General features: G+C 44.6%; 1 protein-coding gene across 1 annotated transcript in view; it reads left to right on the plus strand.

Annotated features, from left to right (window-relative positions):
• Positions 1 to 2,429: 2,429 nt before the first annotated feature.
• UBTD2 (ubiquitin domain containing 2) overlaps positions 2,430 to 20,274 on the plus strand; it is a 45,244-nt gene continuing 27,399 nt past the window's right edge. Inside the window, exon 1 of the mRNA XM_065734557.1 lies at positions 2,430 to 2,503. Coding sequence (XP_065590629.1) covers positions 2,434 to 2,503 — 70 coding nt within the window. The 5' untranslated portion in view covers positions 2,430 to 2,433. The remainder of the gene's footprint in view (positions 2,504 to 20,274) is intronic.

A 20,274-nucleotide genomic window follows, 5' to 3' on the forward strand; every position in this document is an offset into this window, starting at 1 on the left:
TTTGGCAAATAACCCCATCTCTGGTCTCCCTCTCCCATCTGTCAAAGAAGGATGAAAGAGAGCTGGGCAGACTTTCCCTTACAGTGATAAGACTTCGACACTACAGCCCTGGGTAGTGCAGATGAAAATCAAAATGTTGATTCCTGAGACAGAAGTTTCAGCACTGGTGTAATTTGTCGGCATCGCATGCTTGTTCCCACGCAAAGATGAGTCATCAGAGAACAGAGATTTATCATACTGTGTCATCATGTGACAGCAAAAACCACCACCAGTGACTGCAAGCAAACAGTAAGATCCCAGTTGGAGACAAAGCTGGGTGAAGCATACCAAATGTTTTAATACATAGCAATGTATAGGAAATAACCCAGGCAATACAAATGGAGGCCCACTTAAGGCTTTTCCAGTGCCTCATTCCTTGGGCCAGGCATCCCATCGCTCTGACCCTCCTGCTACAACACACAGTTCAGCAGCACCTTGTACCAAGAGAAGACCCTGCAGCCATCAGCACTGTAGGGTTTACAACTGCAAGGAATCATTTCCAACCGTATAGGGTCATTGCACCTGCATGGAATAGCCAATTCATTACACCATTTAATTTGTGAAATGGCACTTCTGATCTTCAAAGTGTTTTACATCCCACACATTGCAGCAGTTAACAAGTAATGAAGAGTAAGAATTAATTAATCCTAACCATACCCCAAGAGATAGGTAGACAAACATTAATCTACCAACAGAAATAGAGCAAGTGAGGTTGTGTGATTTGTCCAAGGCCACAGTGATTATCTAGGGCAGAGCCAAGATTAGAGTGCAGAAACTTCCATTGCAAAGTTCAGTCCTCGCTTCTCATGAAACATGCTTTGAGAAGGCTTTCTATTGCTAAAATTTTGATTACGTTCAATCAAAATTAAACAAACAAACAAAGAAAAGCAGCCAGTGTATTTCTGATTACGACTCAAACAACTGAGCACTGTGTTTTCTTCCTCTGGATTCAAGTTCTGCACAGAAAAGGAACTTTTCATTTTCTTGCAATTAGTGTGTACACAGGCAGATGTTATAATCTTTGCCCACATTTCTTACAATTCCTGACATTCTTAGACCCACAGAGCAGGTCAGCTCAACGTCTTTTTGTTCTCAATGAAGCGCTCAGCTTTTTGCACTCAGCTTATCTCATACATTTGGGATTTTAATTAATGACACAAGTGCCTTCCCAAAAGCTGGCTGGTCTTCCAGAATGAGGAATACATGTGAAAATTAATGCTAGAAATGGAGTTGTCCATGTGTTGTTCTCACTGTGGTGGCTATGAGCTCTACCAACAGAGACCGTATTTTAACTCTAAAAAAAGTCATCTTTAAGGATGTAAAATACGTTCAGCTTCAGTTCTGCTTTCTGCTTGTTTGTGTACTGAAAGATTAAGCTACTGTGTGAGGCAGAATGTGCAGGGAAAACAGAACTCGGACTGTTACCACGTTTTATTTTTTGCATCACTTTCACTTTTGAATGTTCTGACTTATTGCTGGTTGTTCCAGAGAGCACCTGTACATCTGGAGCACACAAACTCTTAAGTCTCCAAGCCCAAAGCGAGACTGCTGCTAGAGCAATACAGGATCACTGAATTGAGTTGGAATGGACCCTTAAAGGCCACCTGGTCCAACTCCCTGCAATGAACAGAGACACACACAGCTCCATCAGAGCTCAGAGCCCCTCCAGCCTGACCTTGGGTGTCTGCAGGGACAGGGCACCACCATCTCTCTGGGCAACCTGTGTCAGTGCCTCACATCCATTATTGTAAAATTCCTCATATCCAAACTAAATCTGCCCTCTTTTAGCTGAATTTCCCCTTGTCTTGTCACAACAGACAACGCTAAAAACTGTCCCCTTCTTACAGCCCCCTTTAAGAAGCTGTAATATATTTACGTATGTATCTATAAATATAAGCCCTGCGGGCACAAATAGAAAAAATTCCAGCCTCTCCTCTCAGAGGGCTGAATGCCCAGATCCATCTGACCAAGAGGCAGCGATTTCACTCAGCTTTCTTTCTAATTCAAACTGACAGGCTGCAAACGCAGAGGTGTTCCGATTATTAGCAGGATACGGATTTATCTGAGCCTGCGTGTACTTCGTTTTCGTACCCAAACATAAAGAGCACAGGGATAAATAAATAAATAAAAAGGGAACGCCCGCAATCTACCAATGCGCCGGGCTGCCGAGGGCCCGGCCAGGCGCGGAGCACCGACCCCGCCCGGGCGTGTGTCCGGGGCGGGCCGCGGGCGGAGCCGCGCTCCGGGAGCAGGCCGCGCCCCGGGGGCGGTGTTGCGGAGCGAGGAGGCGGCTCCGCAGCCATCGCGCCTGCCCGGCCGGCCGCGGAGCTCGGCTGCAGGGGGAGGGGGGTGGGGGGGCGGCTCAGCGGCGGGTCTGCGGGCCGGGCGGGCCCCATGGGCGGGTGTGTGGGCTCCCACCACGACTCCTCGGGCAGCCTCAACGAGAACTCGGACGGCACCGGAGGTGAGCGCCGGGCCGCGGGGAGGGGCGGGCGGGCTGCTCGCGGCGCGGGGACCCCGGGCGGGCGCTGCGGGCCGGGGCCTGCCGCGAGGCCGGGGCAGGCAGGGGGAGCCGCGCTGCCCCGCTCCGCGCCCGCCTTCCCCGCAGTGCTCCCGGCCGCGGGGCTGCCGCCCGGGCCGCAACTTTCCCACCGCGATGTGCGGGCGTGCTCGGAGCCCTCGGCCCCAGGAGGGGCTGCCCCCGGGTCTCGCCGGGAAGGTGCCGGAGCACGTGTGCGCTCCGCGGGCGGATTCTCCGGGCTGGGGGCTCTGCGCTGCCCCCCCCCCCCCCCCCCCCCCTCCCGCACCCCGCCCCGCAGCGCTCCCGCAGCACACAGGGGCGGGGGAGCGGCCTGCCCGGGGCTCCGGAACTTTGTTTTCTTTGGGCTCAGCTCCTTGTGGTGTGTGGAAAATAATTCTTCAGATAACTTAGGTCCTGGCACTGCCGTGGGTTGGGCTGTGTCCCCTCCTCCCCTTTTTATTATTATTATTTTCTCTTTATTCTCCTCGAGAAAGATGGATGCTTTCTTCTAGCCTGGATCACCCGTGCTAGCGGTCAGTTTCCAGTGACTTCGGAAGCTGGAGCAGTGTGTTCTCACTGTGTGGAAGTGCACGCCTCCTGTGTGCAAACACTGCTGCGGTGTAAGTGCCTCAGCCCTTGTGCTGCCCTCCACCTAAACATCTGAATGATTGCTTTTTCAATCTGAGGTTTGTGGACCCCTGATGTTTTCCAGCAGAGCTTTTTGTGGTGTGCGGTCGTTTAAAGTCAGCCTACCAACAGGACAGTTGTCCTTGTGCATACAGGGGCCATGGATTCCGGGCTGAAATGCTGACCTGGATGTACGTCTTCCAGTATACCTTGCAGAGTGTTATCTATTGCTCTGATTTTACTTCAGACAGCCCCGCTAGTTGGTGTTCTGTCACATCAGTGACTTTACTATCGTTCTATAAAATACATACAAAAATGCAGTTCCTACAGTTAGGGCTGAAGCAGCCACCTGCTGATTAATGCCACATATGTAGTTTACAGAACTACGGGGAAGTCCAGCTGTGTGGGATTTAATCACATCATTTTCATTAAAGGGAATCTTATTGCTTTGTCTAGTACAAGTCTTTCTTGCTCTTCTCCTCTATTTAAAATAGGTAATTCATTTTTTATTTTTTTTTTAAGATTTTCTTACAAGCTCTGTCCAGTGTTAAGGAAGCTTACCAGCCAGTACGAGATGCAAAACTGAGTAAAGGACATGGAACTCAGGGAAAAAGTGGCAGAAATCATCACTTACCTATAACATCTTGACCAAAGACCACGTTGGCAGTTTTTCAGGCAGGTGTTATGGGGCAAGACTGTGTCACAGAAATGGCTGTGTTTTAATTTCCTTACTCTTATCTTGCTTCTGATGCCCAATGAATGAGATAGGGGAAACATAATTATCAGGGTTTTGCTAATGTTGTGAAATAGTGCTTAATTACATGCTTGGTAGCGATGCAGAGGTAGATGATTTCCATTCAAGTTGTCTAAAGATTGCTGTCCCAGGAAGACCTAGTTGGAGCACGTTCCTGCATCGTGTTTATGTGGCGTGACATGCTGCAGCTCTTGGGTTAAGAACCTATTGTGCCTGGTGCATCAGAACAGCAGCTGGACTGTTTGAGATGTAAGATGCAGAATGCATGTCAGCTGGCTCGTGTTGATTCACGCTCTGAGGATAACGTTCCTTAAGGTTGTCTTGTTCAAGTGAGAAGTGATGTAATTTCAGTTGAATTATGTCCTTCTTAGGACTGTCTTAAACAGTGAGCTGCAGTGTGCTATAGCCTGTTTTGTAAGGCTGCATATCTGTTCTGTTTCTCCAAAACAAAGGGGAGGTGGGGATATAGGTTAAGGGGCAAGAACTTCAGTCCCTCTTCTGTTACGTTTAACTCCCAAGGTGAAGTCCAGCCTTTGCTAATCCTTAGGGTTACAAATTCTGAAAGTGTGCCCGTGCTGGGAATGAAATCTGACTTGAACTCTGGAAGGAGCATATGTCTTAAGGCATCAGAAAATGAACCAGCTGAAGCCCCAAGTGAGTGTCATTTTTGAGCCCTTCCTGGACGGAAGGGCAGCCTGCCCCTTAAGATAACAAGGCTTACTTCCTCCAACTGCTGTTTTGTGACCAACTCAAGTGTAATCACTTTCAAATTGCTGTCAATCAGCAGAGCTACCTCATTTTATAAATCTCAGGAAGATGTTATAGAATAGAAGTGTTCTAGCGAGAATGTTGCTTCTGGTAGTCTTACTTTGGAGGAGCTTTGTTTTTTTTTTTTTCTCCCCAGAATAGGAAAGTTTCTCAAAGAATGACAAGCAGTCATGAGATTGATTAGATAGTAACAGCAGTGTTTGATGTTGCATAAAAGCAGGAGCTGGATCTGAAGTCTAATTCATACCAGTCTCAATCTATTACAGTACAGTGAAGAGCTGATGAAATCCTGCTAGATGATATCATTGGAATTAAAATGAGAATTTGTCACATCCCTGTATTGTCCTCTGAGCTTTTGTCAGTCACCGGCACTTCCAGTTATTTTCCTGCTGCTCAGCAGAGCTGACAGTGCCCTATCTGCGTGCAATTCCTTTGTTTTTTCCCATTGGGAAGGTCAGAGAGATGCTTGCATTTATCCAGAGAACTATATAATGTACTTAGGTGTGTCTCTGAGTGTAAGAACAAGTACTGCCTCGCCTGCGTGTGCACAGCTTACTGTGTGTTCTGTTCCCATTGACCAAAGCAGGAGGAGTCTGTTCCTTGGCAAGAATTAAACAGATGCTGTTCTGCCCATCCTGCTGGAGATGAAATGTTTTTTTCAGCTCGGTACCACCTGTTTCATTATCACTGCTCTTTTTAGTGGGTTTTCATTTTGATAGAACGGTTTTGTTGTATTTAGAAAAAAAATCCTGTCTCAAAGCTCGGGGCGTTACAGTCCAGCAGAGATGTGTGGTGGTGTGTGGATGTCCTGGATGGTGAGGAGGATTTATTGGCAACTCTTTAAAGGAGATAAAAAGAACAATGTGAGATGACTGTATGGAGACACAGATGTTTTTTCCCATTGCTTTAGCTCAGCTGTCTCCCATCAGACATTCCAAGCTTTCAGGAGCCAAGCAACAAATCTACTCTTGCTGTGCCTTGTCAGAGGTGGTGGAGTTTCTGCAGGACAGGGAAATCAGGGGAGAAATAGCTGTTCTCTGGCTGTGTACAGGTAGTGTGATGACCTCCGCTGTTCAAAAAACCTTTGAAGCATTGGGTTTGGAGTTAGCTAACTACTGGAGAGCACTTCAGTGTGCTCACAAGTATGGTCTATAAGCTTATCAGGTTATGTTCAGCTTGTCGTGAACCAGAAAATCTGCATCTCTGTGTAGAAGTCCTTTTTGGAGGGTTCTTCTTAGATTTCCTTTTCTTGGAGGGGATGATGAGGGAAGGTTGTGAAAGAGAAAAATGAATCCATTCATTATCTTCTGGTAGACTCTTTCTCTGTTACTAGTTGCATATTACTTTGTCTTACTTCCCAAAGTACAGAGAGACTGCTATCTGTGCAGAGTAGCACAGGGCAAGAAATCCGATGTCTTGATGTGCTGGCATGAGGAGTCATTACAGATTAAGTCTCTTGGCTGCAGCTGTCTGATTGCTGCTGTGCTCTCCTTGAAGGGATGTGAGCTGCCTGTTGGAGCTCTTACTGCCCTCCTTTGTTAGGTAAGACTCGTTCTGTTTGAAATTTGTCTCCATTACTGTTGCCCCTATCACCCAGCAGTGATAATGGGTGCAAGTGGAAATAAGGCTGCACATCTGACCGCCACACCAGGATGTGTGAAAGGTATAACTGATTCCTGCAATATTTGGTACAGTGCTGATGCTATAAGTTCTAGCAAGCCACGTGCCAGGCTTGACCTCTGCTTTCAGTGGCTGGATGATGGTTTCTGAAATATCTTCAGCTGAGTGCTGTGTCGTGCTGTATATCACATGTCTGATCTGGAGTTACAATAACTGCTTTCATGGTGCTTCTATGGAAGGCTGACCAAGGGAATTTGCATATTAAGTAGTCAGATTTGTTGCTCACAATTGGGCTAATACAGTGGGCCCATGCACAGCTAGCACAGGGTTTTTAAACAAGGATCTTATGACTGAGCAGTTAATAGCATTTGGTGCGTACCCTGTGTGTCAACATACAAAGAATCTCCCAGATTGCATTTTGCAGTGTTTTAGCTGCTGATGGCAAGCAGAGGATTGTGCCTGCCAGCTCGTAGCACCTTCCTGGCATTGTAGTGTTCCCAAACAACCTGCTTTGGAGACTTCAGGTAGTTCCTGCTGTTTTATAGTGCAACCCTAAGATAAGATGCTGGGTATGTTTTTGCAACTGTAATACTAAATTTGGAGCAAGCATAGGACGTCACATCCTGCTGTGTTTTTTAGCTTTAAAACAGAATAAAGAAGGCTTAGTATGGTTCTCGCAACTTGTAAATCTCTCATGATTTCAACAACAGTACATGTGGTTTTTATCAGGGCATTTTAATAAAAGCCATTAATGAATGACTTGGTTTTCTAATGGCTGGGCACCCACAGCCTGCTTAGATTCAGTGGGACGTGCAGATTGTTGAAGAGAGCACCTGAAGATCAGTTTGGTGATACCATTTGTAACCTCATAGACATTGTTTTTCAGGTGTTAACAAATAACTCTTAGGAAAGGAAATAAGGTATAATTTTTACTGTTAATAAGGGCTGACTAATGCAGCTGTTCTGTTTCCTTTTTGGCATTGTTCCTTTGCATAATTGTTTGTTTGGTTTCTAGATGAAGCAATTTGTTTTAATTTCTCTGTTTGGGATTTCGGTGTTGAAATCACTGAATATTAAATATAATAAATTGAACATTCTTTATGCCTTGGAGATTTTTTGATAAATGAAAACACACTATTCATTGCCTGTTTGAATAAACCCTAAAAAAAAGTCAGTAATCCCCTCTTATTGCAGTGGGATAATATGATAGCTATTATTTTTCATATGAATGTCAAACAATACAGTTTATGAGTCACAAGTTATAATGCAATTGAATCCAGAAATAAAGATCTGCCTAGCAGTTAGGTCCTGGCCACTCCTGCAGGTCCTCTTGTGAGCGCCAGGAAGGATCAAGGAGCTGCAGCTGATCTGGTTGTCCAGCTCTTAGAAATAGACATCTAACTGACTCTGAAGAACTTCTGACAGGATGATGATTCCAGCAATGGATGCAACTGTTGCTTTATGTATCACTGTCCTTTTTTGCTCTGTGGGTTTTAAGAGGCACAATTGCTCTGTCTTGTAGGAAATGCTGTGTATGTCACTTAGTCTTTTAGGTGGTTGTTACCAGCTTGTAACCAGTATGTTACCAGCATCTCCTTCACTTAGAATTCAGGCTCAGTTGAAGCAAATTCTTACACTTTATTTCATTTTTCTTGTTAGACTTTATAGATTTTTTTGGGTTTTTTTGTATTTTTTGTCACACATACATAATTTTATTATATATATGTAAATGAGCAAATTTTGCTTGTGCCTGCTACAACAACAGATGTTTTCCTGGTCAGTCAATGCCTCACAATCCTCCCAGTTCTTTCTCATCAGATTGCAGTGACTTTGAGCTTGACTGTTGTGGTATGGCCATCTTCTGCTGCAGAGGGGCTGGGTACCAGCACATACACTGCTGTGCATCATGACTTTCCAAAGGAGTGCTCTGAGGAAAATGCAGGATGAAGTTGGTTTCCATTTGTGCTGGGGATAGTCCATGAAAATGTAACTTAAAAGTACAGCCAAATATGCAGCTGCATGCTTCACTTTCCTAGTGCCAGTGGCATCTCTGCTCCAGGAAGGGAAGGACAGGAGCCTTTGCAGCCAGAAGTCCTGCAGCTGAAGAGACCATGTGGCATCAGTTGGATGTATGTCAGGGAAGTGTCAGCCTGAAGGCAGGAGCTGCTGGTTTGCTTTCATCTTCCCTAGGCAGGTGCTTAGGGTGTAGTTCATGGAGGTTTGTTTTTTCTTCTTCCAGCTGGAAGCTCTGTAGGTCTTAAAGGCACATAATGAAAATAAGCCTTTCTGCATGTTGCTATATCTGGTTTTAAAAGCCATTCCATTTAGACAGCTCTTATCATCTTACTCATACTATGAACACAGCAAGCAGGCTGAGCTAGATGTCTCCCCAGTTTGGGGTGCTGGAAGGTAGCTGACCTTGGGTGGATGCTGGGCGATGTGAGCAGTGTGTGTGCACACATTGGGCTCTCAGTCCTCTCTGCATTTTGTTTACTGCCAACAGACGGTCTGTATTTACTCACAGTGAAGCTAAGCCTTGGATGTTTTCCTTGCCACTTGGCACTGTGGAGGGGTCAACAAGTTGAGCACACTGACACGTCAGAGTCGTTCCATGGGCAGCAGCAGTGCCACGGCCCCCTTTGCCCTCCAGCAGGCTCTGGTGTGGGGACTGAAGTGGTCATTGTGTGATACAGGAGTGTAGCAGGGCTCACTGACCTGGTTTCAGTGGGGCCACCCTTTCTATGAAGAACAAAGAGCAGAAGGAAGAATAAAAATGAAGTCAGTAACCTGGTTTCTGGCTGTTGGATGAACAGCTTTACTTGGACTTTGGGATTTCCAGTTGCAACTTAATCTGCTGCCTATATGTTGACTGGCTGAAATTTAAGATTTGAAGGAACAGAAATGTTCCACTGCTTGAGATGCAAAAGAAGTGAATATTTGTTTATTTATTTTAAAGAAAAATAGTTTTTTCCTCATGCTGTTACTGTGTTTTTGGTGTGGGAAGTGTGGAATTCAGTGCTTCGTACTGGTTTATCGGAGATGGGCAGAAGCAGTACAAATGACACATCCAAAAGCTGCTGGAGTGCTCATGTTACACTGCTTGTACGGTTAATGGAAAACACCTATAACATCGCATGTAACTGGATCTTTTACTGTCTTGACCTGTGTGCAGTAAAATATGCAGGATGTCTGATGTGGTTTGAGGTTCAGCCAGATCCTGAATTTTACATTTCTGCCTCTGCTGACCCTGGGCTGATCTCCCAGCTGTCACCTGGCAGCAGCTCTCTCCTGGCAGGCTTGGGTTAGGGCTGTGCAAGTGAGCAATGGACAAAGACAGGGCAGTGCAAATCGTGTAAGTGGATTCTAATCTGTTTCCTACCTTCTGAAGTGATCTAAAGCCTCCATTTGAAATGCTGAGTGGTGCTGGTATCTCTTAGGCTACCTTAAATGTTTGAAATGACATAAGCAGCCTGTCATCCTGAGATTTCACAGTAGTCAGAGAAGCAGAGCAACTGCAGATTCTGCAGGTAAGAGGTGCACGAGCACTAATATATGCAGTTAATGAATCTGAATCTGTTTGACCCATTGGGAGCTAATGTGTATTTGAAAAGTACATGCAGGACAAATGCAGGTGGACGGGGAGGCCTTGCCCGTTACACCACTTTATCAGCTCTCACATTCTTCTTTTTCCCCATGTCTTTTTCTGTTCCCTTTTCCCCTCCTCAGTGAATGTGATTTAACAGGAAAAAATTCAAAGCATTGCTTGGAAGCCATTTGTGGGAGGAGATGGGCACAGTTTAGAAGGGAAGAATCTTTTCTTCAATAGGAACTCAGGTGTGTGTGTATATGTGCATACAGACATCCTTGTGCTGAAAGTGAGGTAGAAAGGAGAGGGGCTGGGGAGTTCATGCATGAGCTATCACGTGGTTTTCCCACATTCTCAAATGTGAAAGAGAAGGCTCTTTACAAATGGCAGTGAGGAGTACTTCAGTGGTTTTAAATGAGAACAGGTGCTGCCGTGGAGAAAAAGATTATAGACTAGCACATTTGGAAATGTACAATGTCATATTGTCATCTCATGTTTCATAGAGTGTTTACGTTCAATCTCCCATTATTGACATTTATCTATAAATAACTGAAATTTTGCTCATAATGATGAACATTTTATAATTTGTGATTTCTAACAAACGTCACAACTAAATAATTTGTGTAGTGCAGACAACCTATAATGTAGGAAGGCATTTTTCACCTTTTTCTCATTAGAGATGCGTGTTCTTTGAGAATACTCTCAGGGCCTGAAATTGCATCAGAAGCAGAGCACAATAGTTCGGGGTTGGAAACCTGCTACCTTTGTATTTTTAAAATTCAGTTGTGGAACTCAGTTTCTGCTCTCACGCTGTGATCAAGGGCACTCCAGATTCATGAGAAGGATCTCTCGTGGCATTTACTTTGTCGCTTTATTTTTCTGCCATAGAACTATCATCTCCTGTGATTTCTCGTCTGTAGGGATAAATACAGTCTTTTTGTAAAGGAGTACCTACAAAACAGCAGATAGCACCTGCAGCTGGCAAATGCCATTTCCTCCTGCCAATTTTTATTTGGCAACGTGCTGCTTTTGAGCAACTGAGCTTACTGTGGAACACTGGCAACTGCAGGGTAATGCCTGTCTGGTGAAAAGGGAAATAGTTGAAGAAAAATGGCTAATTCTCACACTTATCATAGACTCATAGAATGGCTTGTGTTGGAAGGACCTCGAGGACCGCCCAGTCCCAAGCCCTGCCATGGGCTGGCTACCCTTCACCAGCTCTGGCTATCCAGGGCCCATCCATGGCCTTGGGCACCTCTAGGGATGGAGCACCCATAACACAGAATGAACTGTGGGTTGAAGGCAAAGGAAAATAAGCTGTTTGGAAATGTTAATAGGAACGAGGAAAATGATTTGGAAACGATAAACATTGCATGGAGGCTAGACTAACAATTTCACCAGCATTTGCTGCATGTACTCTCGAGGAAGCTATATTTGGTGGCAGCAGTCGTTAAGCATAAGTTGAGATGAAGCTTTGCTCTCCAGTCCTTCACACCTCTCGCTAGCGTCGTCCTTCACTCCTGCAGCTTTTGGTGTGGTTGTGTTTGGGACGTGAGCTGAACGCCCTGCTACAGAGGGTGAGCAGAGCTGTGCTTTGCATTGCACATGTGTCACGTGCACCGAGTGCCCACCACAGAGTGGGGAACCACCGTCCCATTTGGGAGCTAGTGCTTCCAGGGCTGGGGAAGGCTGTCAAAACGCTCTTTGAACTTTCTTTAAGGAGTTGGAACTAATTTGAGTTATATGTTGATAACCAGGCTCAGTAAAATGCATAGTGGACTGTTTTTTTATTTATTCTGTATGCCAAGAGATTTACCATCAAAGAACGTGGTTTGCTGTGTATGTTCTGCTATTCAGTAATGGCTTGTGTTCTGTGAAGCGCTTATCAATACTACTCTTAGACAACTTATCTCAAATAATTATTTTCTTATTTGCTCATTTTTTACATCAGTTTTTCACATCTGTGAATCTCCGTTGTATCCCTATCCAAATCTAAAACTAGTTCTGGTGCCAAAACAGCTTGAGTTCCAACAGAAAACCACATGTGTATTGAAATTGCATTGCTCAATTGAAGTCACATGCTTTAAATCAGTCACGTATTGTATAGCCTCATGCTGATGGTACTTAAGACAGCGATGGAACTTTGCAACTGAAACAAACATGTTCATTGTACGTATCCAGGGCATTTCGTCCACTGCATTGATACTACAGCACAAAAATAGCTCCAGAAGTACTACAGACTCAGTTTCTGGCCTCAGCAGAATGCCTTTGGAAGGGAACCAGGGGGAATACAGAACTTTGGTCTTGTCTCTGGGAGAAGCAAGGAGAAGCAGCACTGTCAGGGAAGGCAAGCAAGGATGTGTGGTTCAGCATCGCGAGGCAGCACTGCAGCAAGGGACCTTGGGCCATAGGGAACCCACCAGATCTCCAACTGTCACCCACAGGAGAGGCTCTGAAAGTCTTGGTTTTCCTCTCAGAGTGAGGAAAACAATACAGAAAGCAGTTTATTTTCCTGTAAACCTCTCAAAGCAGCTTAACTACTTTGAAATTTTTGTATGGTTTTTTTTTAATGGTGTTTTCCATTAGTTAGTGCCCTGAGGTAGTGGCCTTGTGTAAAGTCTCACTTCTGCAGTGATTTGTGAGCGTTCACTCGCTGAAGTCCAGTAGAGGTGAAGCTCAAGTTCTGTGTGTTTGTCTTCTTGGGATGTATCACACCCTTTCTAGTAGGCTCGCTGGTCTGTTGTGCCTTACTCTCCCAAGTAGCATTCTTTCTAATAACTGGTTTTAAGTTTGGAGGGAGGAGAAGTCAGAAGGAAAAATGCTATATGGGTAGTTGGGGTGGTGGAGGCAGTTCAGTTCCTGCAGGCATCCTGTCTTGTTAACATCTGCTGGCAGCCTTCATGCAGAGATGCTGTGGGAACTGCTGTCTGATGATCAAACCCGTTAATAGTTTTTGTTTATTTGTTTTTATACAAGTAACGACATTTCAGCTTGAAGCAAGGCTGTGCAAAGTCCAAGATGACAGTGCTGGCAGAGGTGTCTGTGTTTTCTAGTTCAGTGCTGTGTCAAACAATTAGAAATGCTACCAACCAACCTAATCTTCTCTTAAACTCTTTCCAGGGTTGCCTTCTCAAGTATGCTGTCACTGATTGCTCTTCCTGCCAAATTTCCCAGCTGGATTCATCTCCCATTGATAAAGTCTGCTTCTAGTGGCTCAGTGCAGCTGCCCTTCCTACTTTCTCATGTAGTATTTTGTTATTATTAAAAAATGAGAAAATAAGGGATTTTTTTCCAGCAGGAGGTATTGTTCCTTGCAGGTCAGATTTAAGTATCTGCCCCATTTTTGTTATTGTCTTGTTTTGATGTGTTCCAATGCAAATTCCCTTGTTCATGCTGAAGGTTACTAAATAAGGAACATAGTTTCCTGGAAAACAGGTATTTTCTAAGAAGAGTGCAGACTGTTTTGTATGGAAGTCAATTTTAATGCTGAATAATGAGCCCATATGAATAAGCTGTTTTCAATTAGGAGAGTAAATGCTGGTTTTACTCCACAAAATTTATCTTAGGATGATTCAGTGAATGGTTCTGGGCAGTGAATATTCTGTATTGCTTTTTAAGGACTACTGGAAGGCTTAAGAAGAGATCCTTGCCTTGAGAATGGGATTTAAAATAGTTCTGCCTGACTTAAAAACAATGAAAAAGTATTAATTTTAGGTTATAACTCTATTGAATGATGTGTTAGAGGGGAATAGAGAATGTGTGATGTTAGCAAGGCATGCTCATTACAGGTGCTTAGAAAATTTCATCTCAGCAAATATATGCTATCTAGGAATAGGCATACCTTGAACATTGTTAGCCAGAGGTTGGTCTTTTTTTTTTCTACTCAGTTCCTACCAAATGAATCAGAAGGCACAAGCTATTCTGTGACAGCTGAGAGGAAAACACCATGATCTGGGGAAGGGAATTACAGCTCAGTTGTAAAAATAGAAGTCTGTTCAGAATGCAGGAAATCAATCTTTTAGGTTTAGAATGAAAAGAATATGAACAGTGACTTATTCTTTCTGGTGGTTTTTCCACCCGTTTCTAAGTAGCTTGTACTCATCATGGACATACCCCAGCAAGGATTACTATTCCCACGGCAAGGGAATCTTTTGTTTCTTGCTGCTTTTCTGGTTATTTTTAATGGCCTCTGTTGCTAGTAGTGCCTAAATATTGCTGGAAATGGGAGGGTACTGATGCTGGCCATAGTTATCTGAACCAGAGATAAAGCCTAAATAATAAAGAGAAACTACTGTTGGAAAAAAACCCTTGCCTAGGGGCTGGCTGTGATAACAGTGCTGGATTGATGGCTTCCAATCCCGGCCGTACGTTTTTTAGTTCTTAGTTTTGATACAGGCTTTTGAAAGCAAGAAAACTTAAATAGTTTCTTTGTGTGTTTGTTCTATTCACTGGAGGATCTGAATGGCTTTCTGTCATGTTTACAATGGGATTGCTAGCGTCAGGGAGGCAGCAGTGGGGTCCCTGCTCGGCTGGGCCCTGGATGCAGGGTGCCCTGATCAGAGTTTTGCAGAAGCAGCGTTCTGTGTGCATAGTTTGCTCAATAGAGCATAGCAATTAGTACAGCAAGAGGGGCCAATCAGAAGTGTTCTTGCAGCCAGCTGTTCTGTGAGTCCTTCCCTTAGTCCCCTGTAAGCAGCATTTTGCTGAAGACTTTCAGTAGTGCCTTCACCTGAACCAAAGGGTTGCACCTGTGCAATAAGTGTATGGAACTCTGCAGGAGATGGCTTGTTTTCAAATGGCCCAAATAAGAACTTCTTTTTGCCAATGCTGTCATACTCATTACCTGTTGGTATTTCTTATCCTTAAATTAGCTTAAGTGTATTTTCTCACTAAGTAAGGGAAAAGGATCGAGGAGAGGTGGCTGTCAGATGATGCCTTAACCTCAGGGCCAAAGACTTCTCCTGCAAGAACTAAGCTCTCAAGTTCATTGTCAACATAGACTTGCTTCAATCTGCTATTACAGCGCTTCTTTCTTAACTTATGTGGAAATAAGAGAAGGAGCATGTTTTCTGTCAAACAGTGCTACTTTTGCTTACAACGGGTGATAACAATAGAGGAATAAGCTCACTCAAGTCTATGGTGAGCACTTCTTTGAGAAGATGGAGGTAGCCCACATTCAAGGCCTGTTGCAGCTATTGCTGGGTACTCAGTGGCTTGTACCTTTGCCAACATGATCATTGCATGGCATGCTTTTAGCATGCGCTGAGCTTTTGAGAATTAAATATGTAAATCCTACTACCTAGTTATCCATTCCTTACAAAGGAAGAGAAGTTCCTTAAGTGCTGTTGTGTCTGTTGGAAGTGCTGCTCTTCGTTACAGAGCAGGCATTGCTCTGTGCATTCATAGAGCTGAAGGCTCCTGCATTTGGGGCCATTTGAAGGAGATCAAATTAATATACTAAAGGTGGAAGGATTCTGGCTGCTCTAATCCATCTTACTTTGAGCAATTTCAGTGAAGAGAGCAGTTCCTTGGCTCACCCTGGGTCCTTCATCTCACGTGGGCTCTGTAGGAGGCTGAGCTGGGACTGAGCTGGGCACTGCATGAGGATGCTGGGCTCACTGGCTGTGGGGATGTGCCCCTGCTTTCAATACCTTCAGTTAAATGCTTAGATTTGGATTGTGTCAATAGTCCTCAAATAGAGGCTACAATTTACCTCCTTTCTTTTTCCCTTTTTTTTCTTTTTTTCCTCCTTTTAAGTGCATCCACCAGGGGCTAAAATGTCCTCAAAGGGATGTGATTTTAAGGCTGCTTTGTGCAAGCGCTCCCATTTAGGAGCAGTTTTATTTCTGCCTCAGTGTGAGACACAAGCTTTTTTTTTTTTTTTTGCAGACTTTGCATATTTGTGTACACTTTTCGTTTTGGGTTAGGATGACAGATGATAACTTCCTAATTATCAAAGCAGCGCATTAAGGACCCTCGTTATTACAGCATGTCTCTAATTCTAGGATATGGATGGTTTTCTTAACAGAAGGTGTACTTGGAAAGGAGTTCTGTGTCAGAGTTTTGCATGCCTAATACAGACATGATCTTTGCAGCTCGGTCTTTTAAGTTGTTTGGGCATTATTAGCAAACAGCACATAAAATAGCATGGATATGCTTTGTGCAGTTCTAGAGAAGTTCTGCTTGTGGGTAAAAGGTAACAAAAGCTCCTGTGGGTTGTTCTGAAGCTTCACCTGTTAAACAGCCTTTCAGGAATGTCTTGATATCTGACCAGTCCTGTAAATCCTATCTCTAATCTGATCAACAAGTGAAAAGTGACTGAACCAGCAGAACATGTTCAACTTGGCCTCTGCTAAAATACAAGAAGTACCAAACAAACCACCCCAGCCCTTGAACAGAGTTTGTTGCACATTGGCATCAGATGGTATTAGCTTTGTCATCTTGCATTATACACGTGTAGTGCACAAAAGAGAGGGATTTCTCTGCATTTACCACAAAAAGAGAGATTACTCAAAGGTAGCTGTGCTAATTAATGATGAATTATTATCGTTGGACTGTAGCTACTTATTAATTATGTAGCAAGACAATATGGAAAGTAAACCTTTATTCTGATTACAGAATAATAATTGGCTGAAAGTTGTTACCCAGAACTCTGATTCTGTGTAATATCTTCTCTCCTTTACATTTAAGGTAGCGATTGAAAACCAGTTTTACCACAAAAACTCAATTCCTGGCATGTTTTAACCTTTCTTCAATGATCTATATGTTTCCATGTGGAAACCAGAGCCAAGAGGATGGCTGGCACCGTGTCACTGTTGGAGCCTTGTGGCACCGTGCTGCCTTATAGCACAGGAGGGAGTTGCATGCACCAGACGCGAGCTGGGAAGCATGAACAGGCACTGGTGGTAGTGGGAAAACAGTCCAGCTTTGCTTATAGTCGAGAGAAAGTGATCCTGGTCCTGTTCTCAAGATGTCAGGAGATGCTGGTATGGACCTTCCCATATGGAATTGCTGTCCTGGAGTGCCATGGCACTGCCTGCCTGGAGCCTTCTCTTCTCCATGCTGACTAGCCCCAGCTTGCAGCCTGACCTCATGGAGAGCTGCTGCCGTGTGTGTGCCAGCTGGGACAAAGCAGAACAGCTACTGAGCACGAAGCAAAACTGTTAAAACATCTCTTAAATGGGAAGCACATCGAAAGCATCTAAAAATTGATAAAGAAATGATTTGTGAGTGAGTGAGAAGCAGTGATTTCATCATGGAATAAACTGCCTTGTAAAATAGAGCTTAGTGAAGCAGCAAGTGCGAGAAACAGAGCTTATTGATTAAATCCTTAAATGTTTGCTTACCATGGCTTACCCATTCCTTACACTGAGCAATTGCTGTTTGGCTTTCTAAATGGCGCCTGTGGAACATAAAGCAGAACTGTAAAATTAAATCATTAAGATAATGTATGTTTGGTATGTGTGTCAGGTGAAATGCCTATTTTCAGTTCATACTGATCTCTTAATTAACTGATGAGCTTAAGTAGCTGAGATGCAGTAGCAGTGCATTTAATTAATTGGCTAACGTGAAATTCTAGCCCTGCCAATAGCTATGTCACTGGAATACATTCAAGATATGGAGTTGGGCCCTGTAACTAAGCTAATTTAATCACTGATCTTTGTAAAAATAACCGTCATTAACCGGGGGCTTTTTGTTCTTTCCCCTCTGGAGTTTGTGACATCTGTGCTAGGATCCTTCCTGAGCACACCTGGCCCCATGCTTCCCCTCTCAGCTCTTTGCTGGGTCAGGAGATGGGGCAGCAAAGGGAAACTTTGTATTATCATAGGGGAAATTCACTGGTGGTGTTTCATGAAAGCCTTCAGAAGTAGCAGCATCAGAGTGCATGCGGCCATATGTGATTCAGCTGGCAAGAGCTTGCAGGCTGCATGTCAGCAGGATTGCACCTAATCAGGGTGGAGCTGGATGCATTGTTTAAAAAAATTATTAACTTAAGAATTCTTATCTTTCATCCTGCTAGAGTTATAAGGCTGCCTTTGATTTATTATTCTTTTCTGAAGTCCTTCCAACGTTAGCAAAATTGTGGTGCACTAGAGAGCAGACTGACAGCTGATGACCTTGCCTGTCACTTGGTGAATGCAGGGAACTCGTGACACCCCTGTGCTGCTCCGTTGCACGGCAGATCCTCAGCGATGGCACTGCTCCATGGGCACAGCCCCTGGGAAGTCAGGCTATGCTGAGCTGAGCACGGTGCTGCCTTTGTCTCGCTTGAAGCGCACACAGCTCAGCCGTTGGCTTGCAGGGAAGCACTTGCAGCACTTTGGCTGCAAGTTTTCTGGTTCTTGCTGTTCCCTGATCAGCAGCAGGCATGCAGCTGGCTGCAGGAACCTCACTGTACGGTTTTACCAGGTGGCTGAAGTTCCCTTGCTGATGGAACAAGAGGGAGAGGCTACAACAGGATTTTGGCATGTTCGTAGTGAAACTGCTGAATTGCATTCTTCCGCATAATAGGAGACAGAGCACACTGGGTTTTTAGGTGATTCCTGCAGAAGCTTCCTGCTGCGTTCTCACTATGGTTTCCAGCTCTTCTGTGCAGTGTGCTGTGTTTTGTTTTGCACGTGAGAAGCTGCATTGGTGCCAAGCTCTCAGTTGCAACCAAGCCTGAACTTAACCACCTTGTACAGCCTATCTCAAACAGAATCATAGAACATCCTGAGTTGGAAGGGACCCATCAGGATCACTGAGTCCTGCTGACAGCTTTCTTCATGGTGGTTGCCATAGGTACCCAATGAGATGCCCAGGTTATGTGCTGTCACAGTGCACAGTGAAGGTCTTGGCGCTTGCGTGCTGCGATTTGGAAACGCTTTCTCCTGTTCTGAATCAAACTGAAAACAAAATGTTCCTATCTACCAGAGATAGAAATAGTTTAGATTCTAGTGTAAAGAGCACTGAAAGGTAATTATGTTGATAAGGGCAGTCCCTTGAAGCTCATCTACCAGAGCGGGGCTGAAGCTGTGCAGTCAGTGTCTCTGCACTGTGCTCCCTGCCTGCTGCAGAGCAGGATCTGTGGCTCTGAGATGCCTCTGGGGTGCAGCCAGGGCAGGTGGGCACCATCTGGCCATCAGCATTCCTGACAGCATGTAGTTCCATGTGCTGTCCTCCCTTGGTGGAGGTGCTGAGGATTGGATGTGTTGACTGCTCCCATGAACATTTCTACTGTCTGAAGAGATACCGTATCAAAACTTTGAGGTGAAAATCTTTTGCTTGTGCTTCCAGCAAGGACCCAGTGGGCAGGCAGGGCTCAGAAGTAACCGTAATGTTCATTGAAGCTTCTGCAAACAAATAATAAAGCCATAAAACTAATACTAGGAAATAGTGCTGAGGTTTCAGTGACAGACAAGGCAAAAAAAAATCCCCTTGAAAAATTGTTTGAGAAGTTGAGGCAAATAACAATAGAGAACCTCACAGTGCCTTTTCTTGCATTATTGCTCTATCCTGCAGCATTTAGACCATTTGTAAATGTCAGGGTTCGTCGTCCTATTCTTGCAGCCTTGGAAGCAGAGAAACCATCCTCATAAAATGTGAATGAACAGACCCGAGGCTGACTCTCACCTCTCACCAGCTGGCTCTCTGCTGCATGCTGCACCTCACAGACAGAGCACAGATAGGTTTCTGAGTTCTGTGAAAACCACGTTCATCATCACAGTGCAGACAAGGTGTTAAGACTGCTGGGTAGCTGGGCAGAGCCTGGGTGTGTTTGGGGATGGGCTGGGATGTTTGGGTCTGAGTTCTCACAGCTTTGAAGCTTTGACTTCTTGCTGCAGTACTGTTAGTTTCCTTGAAATGTGAGAGGTGGTGAGATGAGCTGCTGGAAATCCAGGCACTCTTGATTTCTTCTGCAGTTCCTGTTGAAAATGATGGGAGCAATGGAAAATACAGTGTAATAGCTGGTAATTAGAGTCAACTCTCTTTGTGTAGCACATTTGTACGCCTTCATTGTTTCGTGTGTTTTATCTCTTGCTGTGAAGCCTCTGGATTGACTCCGCAGGGATCTAGTGCCTTGTGTCTGCAGAGTGCATTCTGTATGACTTGTCCAAAGCTGCCTACCTGCATAACTTACATTTTTTACCACTCTGCTGTTTCTGTACAGTTAATTGCTTTTAGAGGAAGATCTCGGGTAAAAGTTGAAGAGAAACTTTGAGAAACAAGGAAGGTGTGCTCCCTGTTCCTGCTTCGAGTGATGCTTTGTGACATCCACAGTCCTAACAGCAGCCATTGGGATGGCACAGGGATGGCACCTTCATCCGCAGTAGACTGCATGCACTGCTTAACACCAGCATGATGATACATCTGTTCAAA

This window comes from Cyrtonyx montezumae, unplaced genomic scaffold, assembly GCF_038088225.1.
Source record: "Cyrtonyx montezumae isolate F1298 unplaced genomic scaffold, pur_monq_1.0 scaffold_18, whole genome shotgun sequence".
Taxonomy (NCBI): Eukaryota; Metazoa; Chordata; class Aves; order Galliformes; family Odontophoridae; genus Cyrtonyx; species Cyrtonyx montezumae.